Genomic DNA, 20,613 nt, shown 5'->3' with positions numbered 1-20,613 from the left:
AATCATTGTTTATGCATGTTAAGTATTTGAAGCAAGATGTGTTTGTCTGTAATTGTAGTTACATGATGCCATGTGTGTTTGGATTACTACAAAATCAATGAATGTCATGTAATTATGTTGATAAGCCTAATTTAAATAAATAAATAAATAAGCGGCTGATCAGGGGAACTGGTTCTCAATCGGTTTATTAGACATATTTACCGCCGGCCAACTTTCGACGTCGCGTGAGTCTCACAATCGGTTCAGGTCATTTAAGACGGTAATGTAAAATTCGCAACTGCGTTACTGCAGAAAACATTAAAATTTCATCAACATTCTCACGTTTATGATTTGCATTGTTAACTTCTATCTTGTCCAAAGAATGATTAGTTATGTTTTGATTTATCTCTTAAATAAAAGTACAGCTACTTTGTTTTATTCAAATTTATGAGCCTCTTATTACGGTGTACTCGTAGAAAATTATATTCCGAACTTAAAACAAAAGAAAGTCTAATATAACAAAAGAAGTACGCTGGAAACTAGTTTTTTTGTCAAAGAATCGAACCAAGTGATTAGCTTGACATTTTCTTATAATCACATGGAAGTACTACTGGTACTAGTTGTATGTAGTACTTATTACGCTAAGTTAGTTGGTAATTAAGGTGTCAATAACAACAGATAAAAACCTCTAATTAAAGCACATTTATATATTTTTAATAATATTTATAACCTAACTATTATGATCAAAATTTAATTTAAAAGTAATACGAGATATGAAGACAATGTCGATAACAGTACAAATGACATTCTACTAGTTGTGAGCTTGATTTATGAAATATTATTTACTATTTCTAGTCTAGTAATATAGAGTATTCTATTGTTGATGCATAAAAATGTTATCTATACAAGGCAAGAAGTAAAATAACTCGCACATTTTACATAGTTTGTTAATTACGGCCTTAAGTAAATGATATAGTACTGCAGGTAATTAGATAGACATAATAACATGGTAGAAAACAATTATTTACATTGTTGTATGTGTTATCAAAATACGGACTAAGAGTGAAGTAAATTTACGACAGAAACTATGTATTTTAAGTATGAAATTATATTATAATCGCTTGAATTATTCTCTCTATTTTTTTACAGCCTGAAAAAGGTTTAACTACTTTTTCTTTGTATTTTGTAATTTTTTTAATTAAATATTCTAATAAGGGTCCTTAAGCCTTTATAGTAAGCAATCCATTCCGAATATTTTCTTTATTATTTTTAACTACAGTAGTTTTTGTTTAATACATTTTATCCATTAGATATATTAGCATTTTTACAAGCTTAGTGATACGTGCGTTAATTAACATAACGGTATCTGACGGTTACAATATTTAAATAAAAACTCGATCGTCACGTTCAAATGCCGTTTCAATGCTCAGATTTTTTGCGCCAAGTAAACCGTTATACGCATACATTTCGTTCAACTCTTGCAATCTTATCCCAAAACAGTTTTTATTAAATAACCATATAGATAAATTATAGTTCGTAAAACTTTCGTAAAACCGGAGGCCTAATTTAAGTCCCTTTCTCTTTACCATCCTTTTCTTATAAGGGCAGGATAGGAAGAGGAAGTGGATTTGACGGTGTAAGAAATGCATAGGAAGGGGAAATGTCCTCTTTATGTGCGTCTCCTCCTCCGTCGGATAAGGGTAGGTAACGCATCTGCAATTGCGAATGTCTATAGGCAGCGGTCGCTTCGCCATTTTGGCGGATTCAGGTGGCTGGTTGCTCGTTTACCGCCTTATGTTATAAAAAAACTTAATATATTTTGTAACACTGCAAAGTTCTGTGTAAATACTCGTTAAACGTCATATTTTTTGTTCTAATGGAGGAAAGATACGCGAAAGAAATCATGTAATATGACTACACCTGAGATGTTTGTATTGGAGGTTGACGCTCTCGATCTCAATGAATTAAATAATGATATCACACTCGCGGACACTTTCGACATTCACTCGAGCGATTACCTTTCCCTTACGAACTCACTATCTAGTTGTTCAACCGTAATGTTTATTTAATAAACAAATTGGAACAAATCGATGAAGCACTCATCTTCTGAGTTTCCGTGGTAAGCCTTCTTACGTCATTTCAACAAACTCGGCCAATTTTTCAGGACAATGTCCCAATCGTGTTAGGAACGTTTAGGTCATCCTTGTTTTTAATTGCAATGCTAAAGGTAATGTTTACTATACTTATTAAATTTTTGTACTTTGAAACTTGTCTCAAAGGAATAGGTCTTTTATTTTTATTTAAGAAAAAAACTTAGTCTATACGCAAAGAATATATAAATACAAGTGAAGACCCACTTGAGTAATTGTTATTGTGTACTCGAAAAGGCATGAGCAACTGTTAGATTTTTTTAATATTATTAATTTTTATATTATACTTGAATAAGTCATTCTCAAAGTACGCTCCGCAGTTACTTAAGGTTTTCGCTCAGGAACTCTTTATTATAATAACAATAACTTGAAGTTGTAAAGTGAGCGTACTTTATATTGTTATTTTTTCAGTAGTCGTGATTCTTTTAATCACTTATAGAGATCCTCAAGATATTAAACACTTTTTAGTTTAACATGTTTTAATATTGACAACTCTACCAATCTTTTGACACAAAGCTATTAAGTAAATAACCCATTTCTAATAGGATTATCTTAATATATCCAAACTAATGTGATTTTTTTTTACAAGTTACATCCGTGTTTTATGTATGTATGACTAACTTTATTTCGCGGCTTCGTCCGCGAGGAATTACAAAATAATAAATATAGCCCATGTCACTCTATGACAGTGTAGCTTTGAATGGAGATAGAATTATATTAATCGACCCATAAGTTGTAATTATACATACAAAAATACAAATTCATAACATCATACACATGTACTACATTGCTTCTCTCTCATTAATTAATTATTGTTTTTAAAAAATGAAAAACCCTTTATTGCGTTAACTAAAAGCCTTTATTAAAAACTGCCGGGATTATTTCTGTTAATGTTTATGCATGACATATGAACATTTTTAAGATTAAAACATTTTAAAGATAAATACAGACGGAACCCTCGTATCGCGTAATAATCTGTTAAATGACTACTTTATCGCCTTCGCCGACACTTTTACTGTCTCTTACCGTTGCAATGTTATGCCTGCACTTGTTTACATCACGAGACTTAAATATTTTATATTATTATAAACGCTCTAGTTAACGAAATCCGCTAATGCGTGTGCGCAATTTTGTTAATTAGACACTTTTTTAAGTTTATACGTACGACGGTGATTGTAAATTACTTGTTACGGTAAATTTCCACTGCTGGCCTACTATAAGTAAACATACTGTCGTCTATATCTTACCCGTTAAAAAATAAAGATAGGTAAAAGTATACGGATTCGACGTCAGTGAAAACCCACTGGATACTAATTAGGGAATGTGCTGAATGAGATAGAGGAAGTCCGCATATTATAGAAGGCCTATACCCAGCATTACTAAGATTCATCATGTTTAAGTATTGTAGTTTTAACAATAACTTATTAACGATTCGATAAGTCATATAGTGCTAGAATCTAGAGCGGAAGTCTATTATCATATGTATTAATATTCATTCATAAAAAGTTCGCTTTCCGATTTATAATATATCTGAATATCGTTTCACACCCAAAAGACGTTCCGCTTATAAAAATATTCCGAAAGATTCCTTCCCAACCACGTAAGAATGACATAAGAATCTTGTGTAACGACTTATTTTGCTTTAAAATTCACCTGATATTATGTCAGTGAAATGTTTATGTAGATTAAATTCGACTTGCAAAAGTTCGATGACGACTTTACGATGAGTCAATATTTGACTTTCTTCAACTATTATAATTCTTATCAATAGATAACATGTATTTTTAATAACTAATAAGTTATTAAAAATACATGTAAATCAAAATAAATTTTTAAACTTTAATCTAAAAGTTAATTAAATTAATATTAATATATCTAAAGGATTGAACAAAGACATGATTGATAGGCACGAATTTGCATGTAGAAAATTCTAGCCATATAAAACACTATTATAGAATACTTTTTAAGATTTTAGTACTGATTAACTTTAGAGCATATTAGGGATTTAATGAAAGTGTTGTTTTTTTTATAAAAAATATTCATTTTACAATTTTTTTTATAACCATCGAATGTGTGTGCGTTTGTTTATTGTAAGGTTGATCCGTCTGTATTGAGCAAAATTATATGACAGTGGCGCCGACGACTCCAGGAGCTATGAAGCGACCGCCCCAACCCAGACCGTTCACGACAGTCGGGCCAGCCACCACAGTCTGTAAGAGAAAGTCAAATCATCTTTACTAACAACGTTCTTAAAAACCCTATTCAGAGTTGTCAAACTTTTTATGAATCAAATATATCATAGATAATATTTTAACAAATTACCCTAGGGGCAAGAGGGGCTAATGGGGCCACAAGGCCAGGCCAGGTGAGCAGCTGAGGGGCGGCAGCCGCGAACGCCACGAAGCAAAGCACGAAGAAGATCTGAAAAAAACAAATAACTGTTAAAAACGCCAGATTACAAACTAACCACTTTAGGAAACAAAGATAGGTATAGTATGCAGCGTTTAAATCGGCACATTGGGATATTACTCTTGTCCTTGACGTGCCAAATCAAAAGAAACGTCTATAATTGCGATCCTTTAAAAGCAGATTTCTTTAGAGGAAATTACGAACATTTTTTAACAATGACAAAATTTATCTATAGAAATATTTAAAAATTATGTAAAATATTTGTATACGTACAGCGAATTTCATTTTGATGATGTAGATAAGGGTAGATCTCACTAGAACTGCTCGTAGGCCTTCTGAGTGCAAACTCTGCCGCCCTACAGCTGACAGCTGCATATATACTAGCTCGGAAGGTCGTCTACTAATACATTAGAGTACCTGATCCTCAGCCTAGGACCTCCTAAGGTCATATCTAACAATCTGAATATTTAATGTAAATACTTGTTTGTTGAAAGAGAAAAAACATGCTACCGACATACAACTTAGCACCGCCAGATATGGTAAACAATAATAAATTATTAGATCAACTTCGATCAGAGCTTGTTTTAAACATTTGCACCTTATTTTCTGACCGTAAATTATATTCCTTTAGAACATGTAATCTTAACTTTATAAATATGAAAGATTTGATTCTTTTTGTGTTTTCATTGAATAGGCTTCAAAACTACTGAATTGATTTTAAATATCCTTGCGTCATTAGAAAGTAACATTATCACTGAGTAACAAAGTCAAAGACAATAGTCTACGTATATGCCAGAAAAGATATGAGACAGAAAAGACATTTTTGACACCGTAGTGCAAGCTGGGCGGATTGCTTATTACAAATAAATTGTGTTTTTTTGTATATATTATAACTACTATATTGCTAGAAAATTCCTCCTCTATGTTGTGCGTAATATTTTTGTGCAAATATTAAGGTGGCCATTGCTCTTACATTTAAGTATTTTAAAAAGAAATGTAATAACAACGAACTTAGGAAAATAATTCGTTTATTGTTATTCTTATAGGCATTCGAAAATAGAGCTGTCTTCTCTACAAGTTAGGTATGGATATCTTTTAACGTTGTTAGCCGACCGCCAGTGTCTGGTCTACGTATAAAGAAAGATGTCAGCGCTACAAAGCAAATGCTAAGACCTAGAACGTAATTTATATGGACGGCACTTATTTCAAAGTAGATTTTACTGAACTAGTTGTAGTCTGCAACATTGATAGAATGCTCGTTCACGTTGATATTGTCCAAGCTAACCTGATACCTCTTAATTGCTTCATTTTACATATACAGTCAGCTGCATACATATGAATACATATACGAAATTTCAGAATCTTTTTTGCGCATTCAGTTTTAAAAATTTTGATGCTCAAATCCGTCTGTATGATTCGCTAGTCGGAAGCTTTTTGCTATTAGTGAAATAGTCCATAAACATCTTTAAAACTGAAACCATTTACAGGTTTCTAGAGTTACGTAAATGTGTACATATTTATGTAGCTGACTGTACATATATATTTAATTTTAATTAGTTGAACAGATGTTGATTACTGTTATTAATTATTTAAGATATGCTTTGTTACAACTTCTATCTAAATAATACACATATCAGTTCAAGTATGCATGCATTTTGCAATTTAAATTAAATGAAGTAATCTACAAATAAATTATAATAATGTTAAAGCCTACCACTTACGACAATTCCTTTGTTTATTTATAATGTAGTTTATGTAATTGCTCTAAACATTCCATTATTAAGCTTTATTAAAATGTGGGCGTGTATTACTTTTAACTTTTTTTATTTCTAGGTACATCTTAGTTTAATTTTTATTCAGTATAACTATTCGTTTATGTAATACAGAATAGCATCTATCCGTGGAAGTTTTTTTCTAGTTAGAAGATAGCAAAAGCTTAAGGAAGCCATTTATGTATTGCTCTGGATTTCTTGAACATTATTCGAGGTCAGTATGTGGCAGAGTCGTTCGCTACTGGACGTAAGTAATCTTTATGAACGCTATAATAACTGCCCTTATCAAATACATCTGGCATCAAACCTAGTATAAAGAACATTTAAAAATGTACACACACTGTTATAAATTATAAATAAAAAACATATTTGCGCAAAAACGTTTATTTAGAAAAAAATACAAATGAAATTCAAGTATTAATGATGAAAGAACACGATGAAAATTTACAATGATACAAATGGATCAAATATTTAACAGTTATCGCATAAAAAGTCCGCGAATCCGGGCGCCACCAGTCCTGCGCCGAAACCTGCAAGGCCTCGGTTGACAACAGTCGGCCCAGCAACCACAGTCTGGAATAGAAAGAGGTTATTTTAAGTTATTAAATAATTAAGAAAAAATTGCTTATTTCTCCTTTCTGTAATTATAATTACCTGAGAAGCCAGATTATCAAGGCCGTTGAAGGGGTAGATCAACTGGGGGGCCGCAGCCGATATCGCGATCAGGCACATTACGAAAACCACCTAGAATAATTTTTTAATAATATCAATTGAGCTTGGAAAAATTATATTACAACAAACAATTGTTAATTTTAAAATTATGATCGGCTCTCCAGTGTTACTGACTAAAACTTCCAATAATATACGAAGGAGTATATGAGAGATATTTAGAAAAGAAATGATGGTTACTTAAGTTTGACATAACTTCTAAAATTCATCGTCATTGTCTAGTGAAATAATAGATTGACGAATTTAACAAACTAATAGTGACGTTAATACTCACTACGAATTTCATTGTAAAGGTTTTAGTAATTTCCAAGTGAGTCAATTGGTGTAGCTTGTTGAACTATGTTACTTCAAGGAAGAGTTCACAATATATAGCGTTCGAGCAACCTAATTGTTAAAACTTGTACAATTCCACCCTTTACAATGTCATACCTGTTCTAATTATTAATTAAAATAGTTGTTCTATACACTATTTCTATTCACATTATGGTAATTAAAAAACAAGACTGTACACATGTGATTTTCTAGTTTATATTATGGTCATAATTGATAAGGCACGGTAACTTACCATTATTACAAATGTGAAAGTTTGGGTAAATCGATGGATTAATGTTTGTTAGAAGGTACTTATCGCCTTTTAGGCGAATTCAAGTGGCGACACATTTGCCACCTTGTAATATAAATAAATCTCCGAAATGCTCAATAAATCTCAATAAAATTTCACACATTTGTAGAACATAGTTTGGAAGAACACAGGCTATGTGTTTATGTTTTCCGCGCGGACGGCGTCGCAGGCAAAAGCTTGTTATTAATAAAGGAGATTTCTATTAATATTGTACAAATTTTAACTCTGATATAATTTTCAAACATTCTTAAAAACTATCTAGCCACGTAACGCTTACTACGTTGGAGGATTCCCGAGGGGTGTGAAACTAATATTAAAAAAAAAGTTTAGCTGTGGTTTAATTAGTATCAACATCATTATCTCCCCATCCCCATCATATTCCCGTATTGTCAGGGCATAACAAGTTTCCTCCTCTATCCTTAGTCTTCGCTCGCTTCTTGAACAATCAGTATCATGAAAACTATCCATCTCTTCCTAGGCCTATCTCTACCAGTGTACTCCTTCACACTTTTGTGTCATCAATAAATAGAAGAATAAGTAGATTTTTATTGATTAATTAGCCACAGAGTACTCTAATAACTGTTCAAAGATACCGCCTCGAGTTTTCTATACACCAAATCTTTATGTCTTTTTTTTTTGCATATATTAATATAGTACAAGCACCACTATACGGTAGTAGGCATTTACTCGTCGTATTACGTACATTTATAAGGTCAGTAGCAAGTGTTCACGCTACACATTATTGTCATTATAAAAATAAGCTTGCCGATTGGGAAATTCTTTCTTGTCTAATATGCTGATCAACGGCAAAGTAAGCATACAGTTGCCTGATAATTTCGAAAACGTACATAAGTATTCGTAACGTCATCGACAAATTTTGTATGAGATTTGTTTGTGTACTTTATGCCTGCTTCTCAGAATAACTTCTCGACGTTACGAAAAAGTTCTGATTAATTATCGTTATAAACCCGTTGATTCATGAAAGCCTTTTAATAATACATGTTCTAAGATCCCTACGGTAACTCTCCGTATGGGTTCACAAACAATAGTAATATCCAGTGATTTTGAAACCGCGTATTTGAACAATTTCTAGGTTGAGAATAGAAGAATTTTACGGTGCGTTTCCACTACCGTTGCTATTGTACAAAACATGTCATCTCTTTAAAAAATATAGATAATAATATATTTTATTCAGGTGTAATTCAAGTTGTTACATAGACTATAGTTCGTTAATTACTTCGTCAAAAAAGTTCTAGTAGTTGTAGTAATCAGAATTGTATATTGTTATTATATACTAGCTATTTCCGTGCTACTTATTCGCATGAAATTATAAACATATTATTTTATTGTTTACATTTGTCAAATTATCAATTACAAATTTCAAAATGACATGACATGATGACAACCTTGCTTGCTTGATGTTGGCAGCAACGTATGGTCTCTTTTCCACATTAGGGTTTTTAAGTGTGTGTTTACGTTTTATTATAATAGTATAGATAGTGTATATAAGTTTGTTAATTCGAATAGCACCATCATTTTGTCCAATTTTACTATAAGTAAGTATAATTCACATAATTGTATTTGCTTTTGAATTACATTTGAATTTTAACCCTAATTGTTTTATGTATGTTCTTAATAATTCTTCCCATAGAACATTAATCAAACAACAGCTTTTTAATAAAAGGTTTTTATCAAATAAAATATAGAAGATATTTGCCAAAATGTATTTATTTATTTACACAATTTTATTTCTGACATATTGTGGAACACGATTGCTATTAAGGTCGGGTGAATGACACGTGAAGTATGTTTCTATATGAATCCAGTAGAGATGTATCCGGGAGATACGATGCGGTCATTGAAGAGACCTCCGTTGACAACAGTCGGGCCGGCTACAACGGTCTGCGGAAAAGACAAAATATAAAAGGATAAATATAAAATCTTACTAACCTTACTTCTGACTTCATATTAATCATACTTCTTATACGAGTATATATACAATAATATAAATGCGAAAATTTAGATGCTTGGATGGTTGTTTGTTAGAGTTTGTAGCCTAAACGGGTAAACGTATCTCGATCAAATTAGGCATAGATGTAGACCATAGTCTGGTACTTTTGTTTTTTTTTTTTAGTTTCACGGGGAGTCGCGGGCGTAAGCTAGTTGATGTATAAACAAAATCATTGTGATATTATCCTTGATGTAATGTTGTTTATAAGATTAATTTCTTACCCTTGATCCGAGTGGAGCTACAATGCCAGGCCAGGTGAGGAGTTGAGAGTTGGCAGATGCCAGAGCGACCAGGCACAAAACGAAAACGATCTACAACATTACAGTATTAGTGTAGTTACTTATAATTATGTTATTATTTTACTTCTTAGGGTATATACTATTTATATTGACACCTATTACTTAAGTATAGTTATTTTTATTTACAATGATTTCGAATTGAATCAAATTCAACTGTGATGACTTGTTATCGGGATATACTAGTGTGGAGTTAATTCTTTCACATGGAGACTTAAAAACCAATTTACAGCTCGTATGAGTTTTCGACATTTTTTCCATGAGAATTGATACGTATGCATATATACAAAGATATGTGTGAAGTCAACCAACCCGCAATGGGCCAGCGTGGTTGACTATGGCCTAGTCAACCTAACTTAGGGTGAGCTACGAGCCCCTGGGTAGGGACGTATAATGAGCTTATGATGATGAAGTGATACGTACGAGGTATTTCATTGTTGGTTTTATGGTTTGACCGGTTTGATCGGTAATGCAGCCTAGCGTAGACTATGGTTTACTTGAGAAAACTAGAGTATTTATATTGGTTGATGATTAGAATTAATTGTTATAAAACTGGTACTGTAATAAAATTACATCCATTTAAGGTCAACAACTTTTTTAAAATGCAGTAGGCGTTAGAAAAGGAAATGTTTATAATCTTCTACATTGTAACAAGCAAGAAACTGTACTAGTATTGTATAATTTATTACCATACTTGCTGTTCCCATGCGGCTTCATCCGCATGTAAATATAAAAATTTTATTTTATTGTTTACATGTGTCAAATTATCAATTACAATGTCAAAATGACACGACATGATGACAAAGCATGGCAACCTTGCTTCCTTGATGTTGGCAGCAACTTATGGTCTCTTTCCCACATTAGGGTTTTTATCCAAAATATTTACCCCCTAAGTTTAATGGCGTGAAAGTATATAGCCTAAAGCATGACGTAAGTGTAGGGCTTTTTATTAAAAAAAGAATTATTCAAAAATATGCTGTAATTGCTGACATCTTAGGCAACAAAGAAGAGTGTGATTACGCTTTATTATAATAGTATTGATTAATTTATTATAAAGGTCGTTTCACACTTTCATATATTTTACGCGTGTGTTCGCTTAAAAAAGCTTAAGAAAAGATGGAGCGTAACTAAGGAGGAGCAGTCGAAAGTACTAAAAATAAATTAAAAACACCTTACTCCAAGTTAATTGCTTAAGGTAGAGTTGGCAGTAAAATTTTCATCCTCCTAATTCTATTTGAAAAAATACATAAATTAGCATGTATAGTGGTGTTAAGTCAGTGGAAACTAACGCTTAACACAACCAGTTAATGTTTTTGAAAGGTTCGTGTTTGATATGTCTCTATAAGTAAAATGTTAAGCAAGTATATCAAAGTTTTTTTATTCAGTTATCATTGCGTTGAATGCGCATTACAGCGTCATTGAGCTTGAAGTGGCCGAGCACAGATGGAGCTTACCCTAAACCTCGTTTAAGGAAAACTAACGGCGCACCGGGTTTTCGTCCTCTAACTCAATCATCCGTCATCTCAATCATCACTCCCTTCTTGATCATGTCACCTTTCACACAATCCATCTATCTCTTTCTAGACCCACGCTCATTACTAACGTCCTTCTTGTTAAATGCGATTCATTATACCTCATAACAACAGACATGACGACAAAGTAACTTATTTAGCAGATTATAATACGAAGTTTTAACAGAAAAAGCGGATTTAAGTATTAACTATAGGTTTATATCTGGATTAAAATCTTTGTTTGTGTTTGAGTGTGTTTCTATAATAGCTAGTCAACAATAAGAGACTGCTATTGCAATCTTACTTCTTACTAATATTATAAATGCGAAAGTTTAGATGGATGTTTGTTAGAGTTTGTAGCCTAAACGGCTGAACAGATCTCGATGAAATTTGGCATAGACGTAGAGGATAGTCTGGAAGAACACATAGGGTACACAATTTGTTTTAATTCCACACGGACGGAGTCGTGGGCGAAAGCTAGTATTATATAAATTGTAAATTCTGTATCACTTATTGCCAAATAGATAAATAATTACTTCATACGAAACTTCGTCCTGTTGACCTTTGCCATAAGCCACTGCTAGAAACTTATTGTCATAAATTGATGGCTTTATTTAAAAGCCAAGTAAGCTCTCCTAGTTTCTGGTTACTTTAAGAAAAAGTATTTTAAAGCGATTAAAATCTGATAAATGTGCAATTTTATATCCGAAATGAAAAATAAACAAGTAATATTGAGTTTTCCAAGCTTATTTATTTCTTGAAATAATGTTTTATGTAATTAAAAAAAAACTTTTGTCATATCCGTTGGTAAAAAGATTAAATGAAATTCGACTGCATTTTAATTGTCTGTATTCATACTCGTGGCCCGATTAAAACAAAAGTATTACATAGCATTATAAATTATATTTATGGAAACAATCATAAAATGTTTGATTATACTTATTATTGTAACATCTAGAATCCAATAATAATTTTCATCAACAATGTCATCGTACAAGGCTATTTTTCAATAAGTGCAACACCGCGAAATTCCGCGATTGTACATTACAGTGTGTCTAAATAATTTAGATTAGTTTGACAATTCATTTCAAATTTAGTAGGGATGGGTTATGTAAAATCAGTCATGAATCTTATCGATTTTCGATTTTTATTCTTAAAGAAGTTGGAATCGATAGATTTATAGTTATAGTTTATGACATAAAAAAAACACTGTATTCTCAAATTTATAATGACTATAACAAATAATGAGAGTAAATAAATGTTTATTACTACAGCCGTACGTAATCGAATTGGATTTCGCTATTATTTCTGTCATCGCTAAATTCTCTACACTATAATCAATATTAGCATTGTCCTCTAAATTAGTGAATAATAAAATGATAATTTTAGTTGAGTTTGTTAGTTATTTAAACCGAATATCGATTGTTCAAAATTGTTCGCTATGTATGTTTGTTTCGTCACTACGATACCTGCCTATTAAGTATGGCATTTGACTTCATATAAATTAAATTCGGTACTTCATATGCGTCATTTATCAAACTAATCTAAATTATTTAGACACATATGGAATATCATTAAATCCCTTCTTTAATTGTATTAGGATATATTTCAAAGTTATTTTTATTTTAATAATCTTTATTCTTCTATAAAAATTGTATATGCATTTATAAACATTATAAAATAAAAATATATTTTTTACTCAAAGGTCTTTATTTTATTTCATAATATGTAGGAATCGATTGCTCATTGTTCTTCTGTCGGGCTGCTTGTCGTCTGTTTACACCAATCCTGCAGCAATAACTCCGGGAGAAAGGACGCGGCCACCCCAAAGTCCATCATTGACCACAGTAGGACCGGCAACAATGGTCTGTAAAACATATGAATATAGAACATAAAATATAGATCAATAAAAACGTCAGTGGCCACTTAAATACAGTAGTTAGAGATGAGGTAGTTTACCAATATATACGATTATGACATATTTAGATAAATTAATTCAGATATCACTAAAAGAGATGTATGGAAGAGCAGTACATTCAGTGTCAGCCATCTAAGAAGATTGATTATGATGTTTTTTTTTTTTAGTTTAATGGATGCTATACATTAAACCAGATTTTTCTTAGTATTACATGAATATCAAATCTATCAACTCACTCTAGAGCCCAGAGGAGCCACGATGCCGGGCCACGTGAGAAGCTGTGGGTTGGCAGCGGCCAGCGCCACAAAGCACAAAACGAAGATTACCTGCACATAAATATCAAATATATACCAACGTGACTAATGAGCAATGAAAAGAATAGTTATTAACTAGTTTATATTTGCAAAAGGAAACGATTTTCTCCTAAGATTTCTCTAAACATGGGCGATTTCTGAACTGCAACTTCTACTAATAAGAAACTTTTCACACTTTTTCGAGTAAAACTCCAGGTAAGAAACACCTTTAAATTACTCGCATCTAGTTAATTAAAAGTGATTAAAGCTATTTTATAAAAATATAATAAATTAATACGTACGATGTATTTCATGGTGGAATAGTGTTTGTAGAATAGCTATCTCAAACTATGATTTACTTCAGAAAAGCGGCATATTTATACCTCTGATTGTTGTAAAACCAGTACAGCTTTATCATACAGCCCTTTAAGGTCAGGACTATTTTACATTATTAATGACATTGCATTGTATGTAATAAAAGTCGAAAACACAAGAAAACAAGAAAAGTCTCAGAGTAATATTTAAGCATTCACCTTTTTTTTCGCAGCGAATAATTTTTGTATGCTAAATGACTAATATCTTTGAATTTAAAATGTTTAATGAAGCTTTCAAAGCTGTTTAAATATATTTCAAATACATACGTGTTCTGGTTTCTTTGTTTTTAATTTCATAGTAACGCCAGTCCCGGTACAAAATAATATATTATAGAAATCATGATAACAAAGTTTCATCAGTCATTAATTAGTTAAAAAGTCTTAAATTATCACTCCTTGTAAAGGTGAAAAAAGTCGTTAATGTTCAAAATTTTTATTACATAAATCTATGGGTAACAGTGACAAGTATTAAACAAAAGAATCAAACGTTCAGTATAGATTACATGTTAAATAATTTCCGGACAATAGCCATCCGTTGCAATACAATAATTTGCAAAACCATTTAAATCATGTAACTTCAATTTCTGCTGCAAAACTGTAAAAATAAACAGAAGTATTAATAATAATAAAAACACATCCTAAAAAAATTAAGAAGTAAGATTTATTTCTTTTATCTTCTCTATCTTTTATGATTGGAAAATAATCAAAGCGTTGCTATGCATAAATAGCAAATCATAGTTATATATCTTAGTATAATTTATTCGTCGTTTACGATTGCAATGGTGTGATGTATAAACTAGAAACACTTGCATCATACATTTCCTTTGTTGTCAACTTGAAATGATTATCATACATTTAACTAAATCAATCCATTAAACGATAATAGAAACTTGTCAGTAATGTATAACTTAAAGTCAGAAGGATATCTACGCATATTTAGAATCTTCTTATATTGTTTCCAATATTTTTTTCTACAGTAACTCAAACTCTTTTATTAACCTTGCCTGGGTTAGATAGGAGAAAATAGTCTAAATTCAAAGGACATCAAAACATGAGCAAAATACTGTTATGCGATTGTCGATTGTTTCGCAACCAATTGTTTAGTTGCACAACTAAAAATTGAGCAGTGTGAGCACCTCCATATATAGCTCATAGGAATCAAAGCTCAACTAAACAGATGTGCGATAGTTTATTCAAAGGTGTACACTCTAAAAGTGTACAATCGCACAGAATCCCTTTTTTTTCACCCCATTACTTAATAATAAGATCAATTTAACCCGACATTACCTCACATAATTGAGTTCATAATCTATCGGACTAGTGATGGATCCACGTCGAGGCGGACGTGGTCGTCGAATGCTTCCGATTCGCGACATTCGAGTGCATTGGCGCGGTACACCGCGTTCTCTATCCACACCGCAATACGGTCCGATATCGCCACCATGAAACGCGCAAGTCTACCGGGATGAGAACGCGATGGCTTCGGTTCACCTAATGCAAACACAAACAAGAATGTTATTCAAGAACTACTAATGTAATTGTAATTAGGTTTAAGAACATCATCGCATCGTTTTAATCCACTACTTAAAGCCTATGTCAATTTGTGTCTACACTTTCAACTGTTTCCAGCTTTGCGACATTATCACGTCATTTAGCGTCACTATATACTCGATGAAATATATATTACCAAGTATATCAGCAACTCGTTCTAATACGATATCTGCAATACTTCTCAGTCTGTTTGACACCAACATTTCCTTCTCCCCTTTAGCTATGTAGTCGCAGAGCCGATACGCCACCTTCATGAACATTTGAACAATCTATTTAATATCTTCGATCGCTAAGTATTATAAGGCATAATTTTTTTTTCTGTTTACTATTTATATGGGTTGTAAATAAACTTCTACGTCCTACAATTACTTGAATAGAACCTGTGCACTGAAATTGATAAGCCACTTCTCGCGTTGGCGCAGTTCCCTCTCCAAGTCCGCATTCTCCTTGCGACTGATCGTCGTACCGAAACCAGGCCACCGCTTTTGATGACCAATTGCTTGAAAGTATTGCTCTGTTTGCCTAAATTAAAATCACGCTGATCAACATAATATTAGTATAACACCAATTACAGAAAAACATTGGAAATGTGTTTCAAATTTAAGTTTATTTATATTCTACCAAATGGTTGATTTATTTAGTATCAGTCAATTATGTTATGTCGCATTTTCGTGACACATCTCAGTAAATTTTTAAAAATATGCTCATCATCATCTTCATACGTCATCTAATTCATCACTCTCCTCTTGATAATGTCACCTTTCACGCAATCCATCCATCTCGTTCTAGGTCTCCCACTACCGGTGTACCTTTCCACACTCATTACTAACGTTCTCCTTGTTATGCCATTCTTCCCTCCTGCTTTTTACATACAATTATACATGCTCATCAATATTAAAAGAGTAAAGCGTACTCAGGACTGAGAAAGTAATCCTCTTCAAGTGCACTTTTAATCTTGTCCCTTCTGTCTATAGGCAGTATGGCACACTTCTCATCCCAGAGCGAGCGCAGGCGACGCGACTGGGGCCGCGCTAGTATCTCAACTCGCTCCATGTGGCTGCGTAGAGAGCGCGACATACGACGTTTCGGTATTTCACCTGACCAATAAAATAATTAGAACATGGTATACAGTACTAATGATCTAGAACAATATTTAGTTACCAAGATACAAACTTTTTTTCTGACTGTCTGTTTTTATTAGATTTAATTACGTCGCTACATCTTTACTAATCTATACCTAATAATATAAAGATTTGTATTTTTGTATGTATTGAAATAATTTATTTACAAAAACTACTGGGCCGATTTCAAAAAATCGTTAACCATTAAAAAGCTACGTTAACAGTGAGTAACCAAGGCTATAATTTACTAATTTTTTTAATTCCGTGTGAACGAAAATTCGAGCAACAGCAATTTAGTTCAAGCAATTGAAGGCAACTCATACGACTACCGAAGAACCAAGAATCATACCGGAACTGCTTCTAGATTTCGCAGATACTGAATCAGATCCAGATCCGGAACCTTCATCGTCATGTTTCTTTTTCTTTGATTTCCCAAACATTGGCATTGTGATACTTTTTAGATACACAAAAAATTTTGTATTAAAATAATAAGAAATCAATACGAGATGGCTACGCCGGTTGACATTATGATTATGACAATTTTGACACTGTCATTGGCATTTACGAATAAAACCACATGGAAAAATAAAGAAGTTGTATAGGTCCTTGTAAAACACATCCATTCTCTTTAAAGCACGACATGGGATTCTACTGTTCGTTTGCTTTATCTGTCCCACATGTAGACAAAATGCATACAAAATCAAAAATAAAACAATTATTTTTTATAATAATACATTTATTTGCACAATTATCTAACTAATTTTGATTTTAAACAAAGCCAGCTATCATAATCTGGGATTCCATCGTGAAGGTAGCCTTTATCTTCAGTATTAATTTTTTCATAAGGCAAATGCCAGCCATCTTTGTTTTTCTGTGCGCAAGGTGTATATTGTAGTGGTGGCTAGAAAAAAAAGTTATTTCTTAAATTTCACACTGGTTAAAGTAGAATTAGAATTTTTCTAATTCTGTAACTGGAATATAGTGAGCTTATAGTTTTTGGTCCTTTTTCGCAACAAGCCGTTTTTCCCATTTTACTCACCCTTAAGTCGTAAAAAAGTATCATAATAATACTGTGATTGCTAACATCCTATGTAACTAAGTAGTGTGTATTAATACTTTATTATATTAGTATATAGATTATAGTTATAAATAAGATAAGTCTCTCCACCATGGCTTTCTTAATTTTCACAAACTAACATTTTTTACAATAATAAATAAGTTTCATTATTTTACCTGTACAACAGTATTTCTATTTGTAAAGACTTTCCACTGATGCTGCCATTGCCATCTTTGAAATATTTGCTTTAGCTGTTCATCTTTCAATATAAATCTATGTCCGCGCAATAAGTCTTTGGACACAATGTCTGTATGTGGTCCACTTAAAATAGCCGCAGTTAAGAAGAAAGGATCATCTTGTGAGCTACAATCAAACAACATAATTAAACAACTTAGAGAATACTTGATCTTGCAAACAATTTCGTCTGCATGATATTAAAAAAATATAGCCTTTACTCATACATAAATTATGTTTCTAATGGTGACAGAATTTTTAAAATTGGACCAGTAGTTTTTGAGTTATTTCAAAATCTACAAAAATACAAATCTTTCGTGTTTATAATAATAGTTATGATTTTTTTTAAAAGCAAGCAGAAATAATATTGTCTTATTATTAATTACTCTTTGTTAACACACATGTCTTATAGTTTTAACATCTGTCATGGTGCTTATGAAGCAAAGTAAATAGAAAATATTAGAGAATTACTTACATATCCTCAGTAAAGAAGCTACATGTTCTACGCGTCAAATATTCTAGAGTCTTTCTGTGCCATGTTAACATATGCTTACGACCCAATAATAATATTCTCTTGTTTTTTCTATCAAAATGATCAACAACGGTTTTCAACAAAGACATTTTCTGTGCATGGGAGCCTCTGCGTACAGCATAAGCAATGTTCAAAGCATCTAAAACAATATCATATGGTGCAGTTGATTCAACAAACTTTAAAAATGCACTCAATTCTTTCGGTGATGTCTTAAGAAATAAATCTGAACCAACAATGAGTTTATTCTTTACATCATTTTGGAGTAATTTAAACTCTTCATCGGATATTTTCAGACAATTTAAATAAGTGTCACATGATGTACACTGGCCACTGAAATTTAACAAAAAAATATATTAAATATCATTAAACTATAAACATTGAATGATAGATTTTTTAACAATGTAAAAAAAAAAACAAAAAAATTGTTTTATTAAACACAATAATTAACTTATTAAAACTTTCGTGAGACATTATACTATATAAATTATAACACGGCTAAACTCACGTGATAACATTCGGTGTAGGCACCGACAGTTTCGAACCCGTTGGGGGTCCTTCTTCAGGGTGAGTGATTAATCGGGTATACTCGCTAGCGCGTCGCGACGGTCACTGCGTGCCCTCGCCCGCATCGCGCGTTTCGACAGGGCGGGGGGCGCGGGGGGTGCGGGGGGTACACTATTCACTATGTGCGTCGGCGCAGACGCACATAGTGACGCGAGTATACCCGATTAATCACTCACCCTGAAGAAGGACCCCCAACGGGTTCGAAACTGTCGGTGCCTACACCGAATGTTATCACGTGAGTTTAGCCGTGTTATAATTTATAAAACACAATAATATCTACCTATCATGTATTATTTTTGAATAATCAGCTTTCCATCCTAATGAAACATATGTATTTTTTATCTCATCTGCTGTCTCTTTTGTAATAACTGTAAAATTTGCTGATATATGTGAACAAATTTTATCTAAATTCTTTAGAATTGTTCCTTTGCTTTTGTATTTTCTTTGATAATATTCAATCCATTGTTTATAAGCATAATGTTGTAATGGTCTTAAATCAGCTAAACTCCTCCGTACTATATCTAATGCTTCTTTGTCTTTGTTACATTTGAACAGAGTCCCTATTAAGGTACTGTAAGCTGAATGACTCGGTGTACTACTTATTTTAAAATCTTCCAATACTCTTAAAGCTTTTTTCCATTCATTAATTGCACATAATGCATGTAAAAGTGAATCTGCAGTGGTATAATCCAAAACTTTGTACTTATCATAAAGTTCTTCATAAGTTTTTAAAATAAATTCTCTTTCAGATTCAAGCAATGGGTTCATTCTTGCTTTTTGATGATATAAGTTAAGGATACCATTGGTAACACCTATACTCAATACTGTTTTGGAATTCTTTAAGTAATCAGAATATGACAATGCCAAATCTAATTTTCTGCTCCTAACCATTGTTTTAAGTATTACAGCGTCCACATTCTTTTCATTCAAGATTCCTTGTATATTAAGAATTTTACTTTTTAATTCTGGCCAATCTATTACTTTGCCTTCAAGTGCTGAATTTAAGTATTCCATTTGATCTGTTCCAGAAGACTTCGTCATAAAACATCGCATTGAATATAAGGCTGAAATAAATGTTTGCAATGTAAATGAAGAAAATTTAAACCGATTAGTAAACTTTAATATATCAGTTTATTTTACTAACCTGTGTTTGGTAATAGGCATTGTGACAACAGTTTTAAGTTTCTGTGCATTAAATGCATTGTAAATAGTTAAAATTATTTAATCCCTAATTTACCTATTGTACCACTTAATTGAATATTATTTATTCTTTCAGTTAAAATAATAATTTAATTGAATTATAATGAAAACATAACCTATAATATTAAATTCAACATCAACTTATGACAATTTGTCAATGTCAAATTAAAAGATGGCAAAGAAAAGGTAACAAGGGTAATGTGACCGATATCCTTATACCAGCCGTAAAAGTATGAAACTTATGAAATCCCATTTTATTCAAGGAAAAGGGTTTTTTTAATTCACTTTTT

General features: G+C 32.2%; 3 protein-coding genes and 1 long non-coding RNA gene across 4 annotated transcripts; all 4 read right to left on the bottom strand.

Moving 5' to 3' along the window:
- Positions 1–4,149: 4,149 nt before the first annotated feature.
- On the bottom strand, positions 4,150–4,881 carry LOC106101538. The gene is made up of 3 exons (XM_013280789.1): positions 4,812–4,881; positions 4,452–4,550; positions 4,150–4,339 (listed from the first exon to the last, which is right to left on the bottom strand). Exons 1-3 carry the CDS (start codon positions 4,821–4,823, stop codon positions 4,250–4,252), a joined length of 201 nt encoding a protein of 66 aa, XP_013136243.1. The 5' UTR covers positions 4,824–4,881; the 3' UTR covers positions 4,150–4,249.
- Positions 4,882–13,170: 8,289 nt separating this feature from the next.
- On the bottom strand, positions 13,171–14,062 carry LOC106101536. The gene is made up of 3 exons (XR_001225518.1): positions 13,993–14,062; positions 13,634–13,723; positions 13,171–13,346 (listed from the first exon to the last, which is right to left on the bottom strand). It is a non-coding gene; the product is annotated as an uncharacterized LOC106101536 (long non-coding RNA).
- A 419-nt stretch (positions 14,063–14,481) lies between these two features.
- On the bottom strand, positions 14,482–17,268 carry LOC106101520. Its single transcript, XM_013280773.1, has 6 exons — positions 17,086–17,268; positions 16,529–16,712; positions 15,996–16,137; positions 15,752–15,863; positions 15,352–15,555; positions 14,482–14,659 (listed from the first exon to the last, which is right to left on the bottom strand). Exons 1-5 carry the CDS (start codon positions 17,180–17,182, stop codon positions 15,374–15,376), a joined length of 717 nt encoding a protein of 238 aa, XP_013136227.1. The 5' UTR covers positions 17,183–17,268; the 3' UTR covers positions 14,482–14,659; positions 15,352–15,373.
- A 192-nt stretch (positions 17,269–17,460) lies between these two features.
- LOC106101469 (mitochondrial ribonuclease P protein 3) lies at positions 17,461–20,421 on the bottom strand. The gene is made up of 5 exons (XM_013280709.1): positions 20,268–20,421; positions 19,404–20,187; positions 18,503–18,889; positions 17,970–18,156; positions 17,461–17,637 (listed from the first exon to the last, which is right to left on the bottom strand). Exons 1-5 carry the CDS (start codon positions 20,323–20,325, stop codon positions 17,485–17,487), a joined length of 1,569 nt encoding a protein of 522 aa, XP_013136163.1. The 5' UTR covers positions 20,326–20,421; the 3' UTR covers positions 17,461–17,484.
- Between the last annotated feature and the right edge of the window lie 192 nt (positions 20,422–20,613).

The sequence above is a fragment of the Papilio polytes genome, unplaced genomic scaffold (assembly GCF_000836215.1).
Source record: "Papilio polytes unplaced genomic scaffold, Ppol_1.0 DF823980.1, whole genome shotgun sequence".
NCBI lineage: Eukaryota > Metazoa > Arthropoda > Insecta > Lepidoptera > Papilionidae > Papilio > Papilio polytes.
The sequence above is the reverse complement of the archived record's forward strand: the minus strand, read 5'-3'. Positions and strand labels throughout refer to the sequence as shown.

Coding starts and splice junctions, on each gene's coding strand:
- LOC106101538 (XM_013280789.1), bottom strand. Junction 4,340..4,451: donor TAGCCCCTCTTGCCCCTAGG/GTAATTTGTTAA, acceptor TTTCTCTTACAG/ACTGTGGTGGCTGGCCCGAC.
- LOC106101520 (XM_013280773.1), bottom strand. CDS start 17,182: ATGCCAATGTTTGGGAAATCAAAGAAAAAGAAACATGACGATGAAGGT. Junction 16,138..16,528: donor GATTACTTTCTCAGTCCTGA/GTACGCTTTACT, acceptor ATTTTAATTTAG/GCAAACAGAGCAATACTTTC. Junction 15,556..15,751: donor ACGAGTTGCTGATATACTTG/GTAATATATATT, acceptor TGTTTGCATTAG/GTGAACCGAAGCCATCGCGT.
- LOC106101469 (XM_013280709.1), bottom strand. CDS start 20,325: ATGCATTTAATGCACAGAAACTTAAAACTGTTGTCACAATGCCTATTA. Junction 20,188..20,267: donor ATGCCTATTACCAAACACAG/GTTAGTAAAATA, acceptor CATTTATTTCAG/CCTTATATTCAATGCGATGT. Junction 17,638..17,969: donor ATAGAAATACTGTTGTACAG/GTAAAATAATGA, acceptor TTTTTTTTCTAG/CCACCACTACAATATACACC.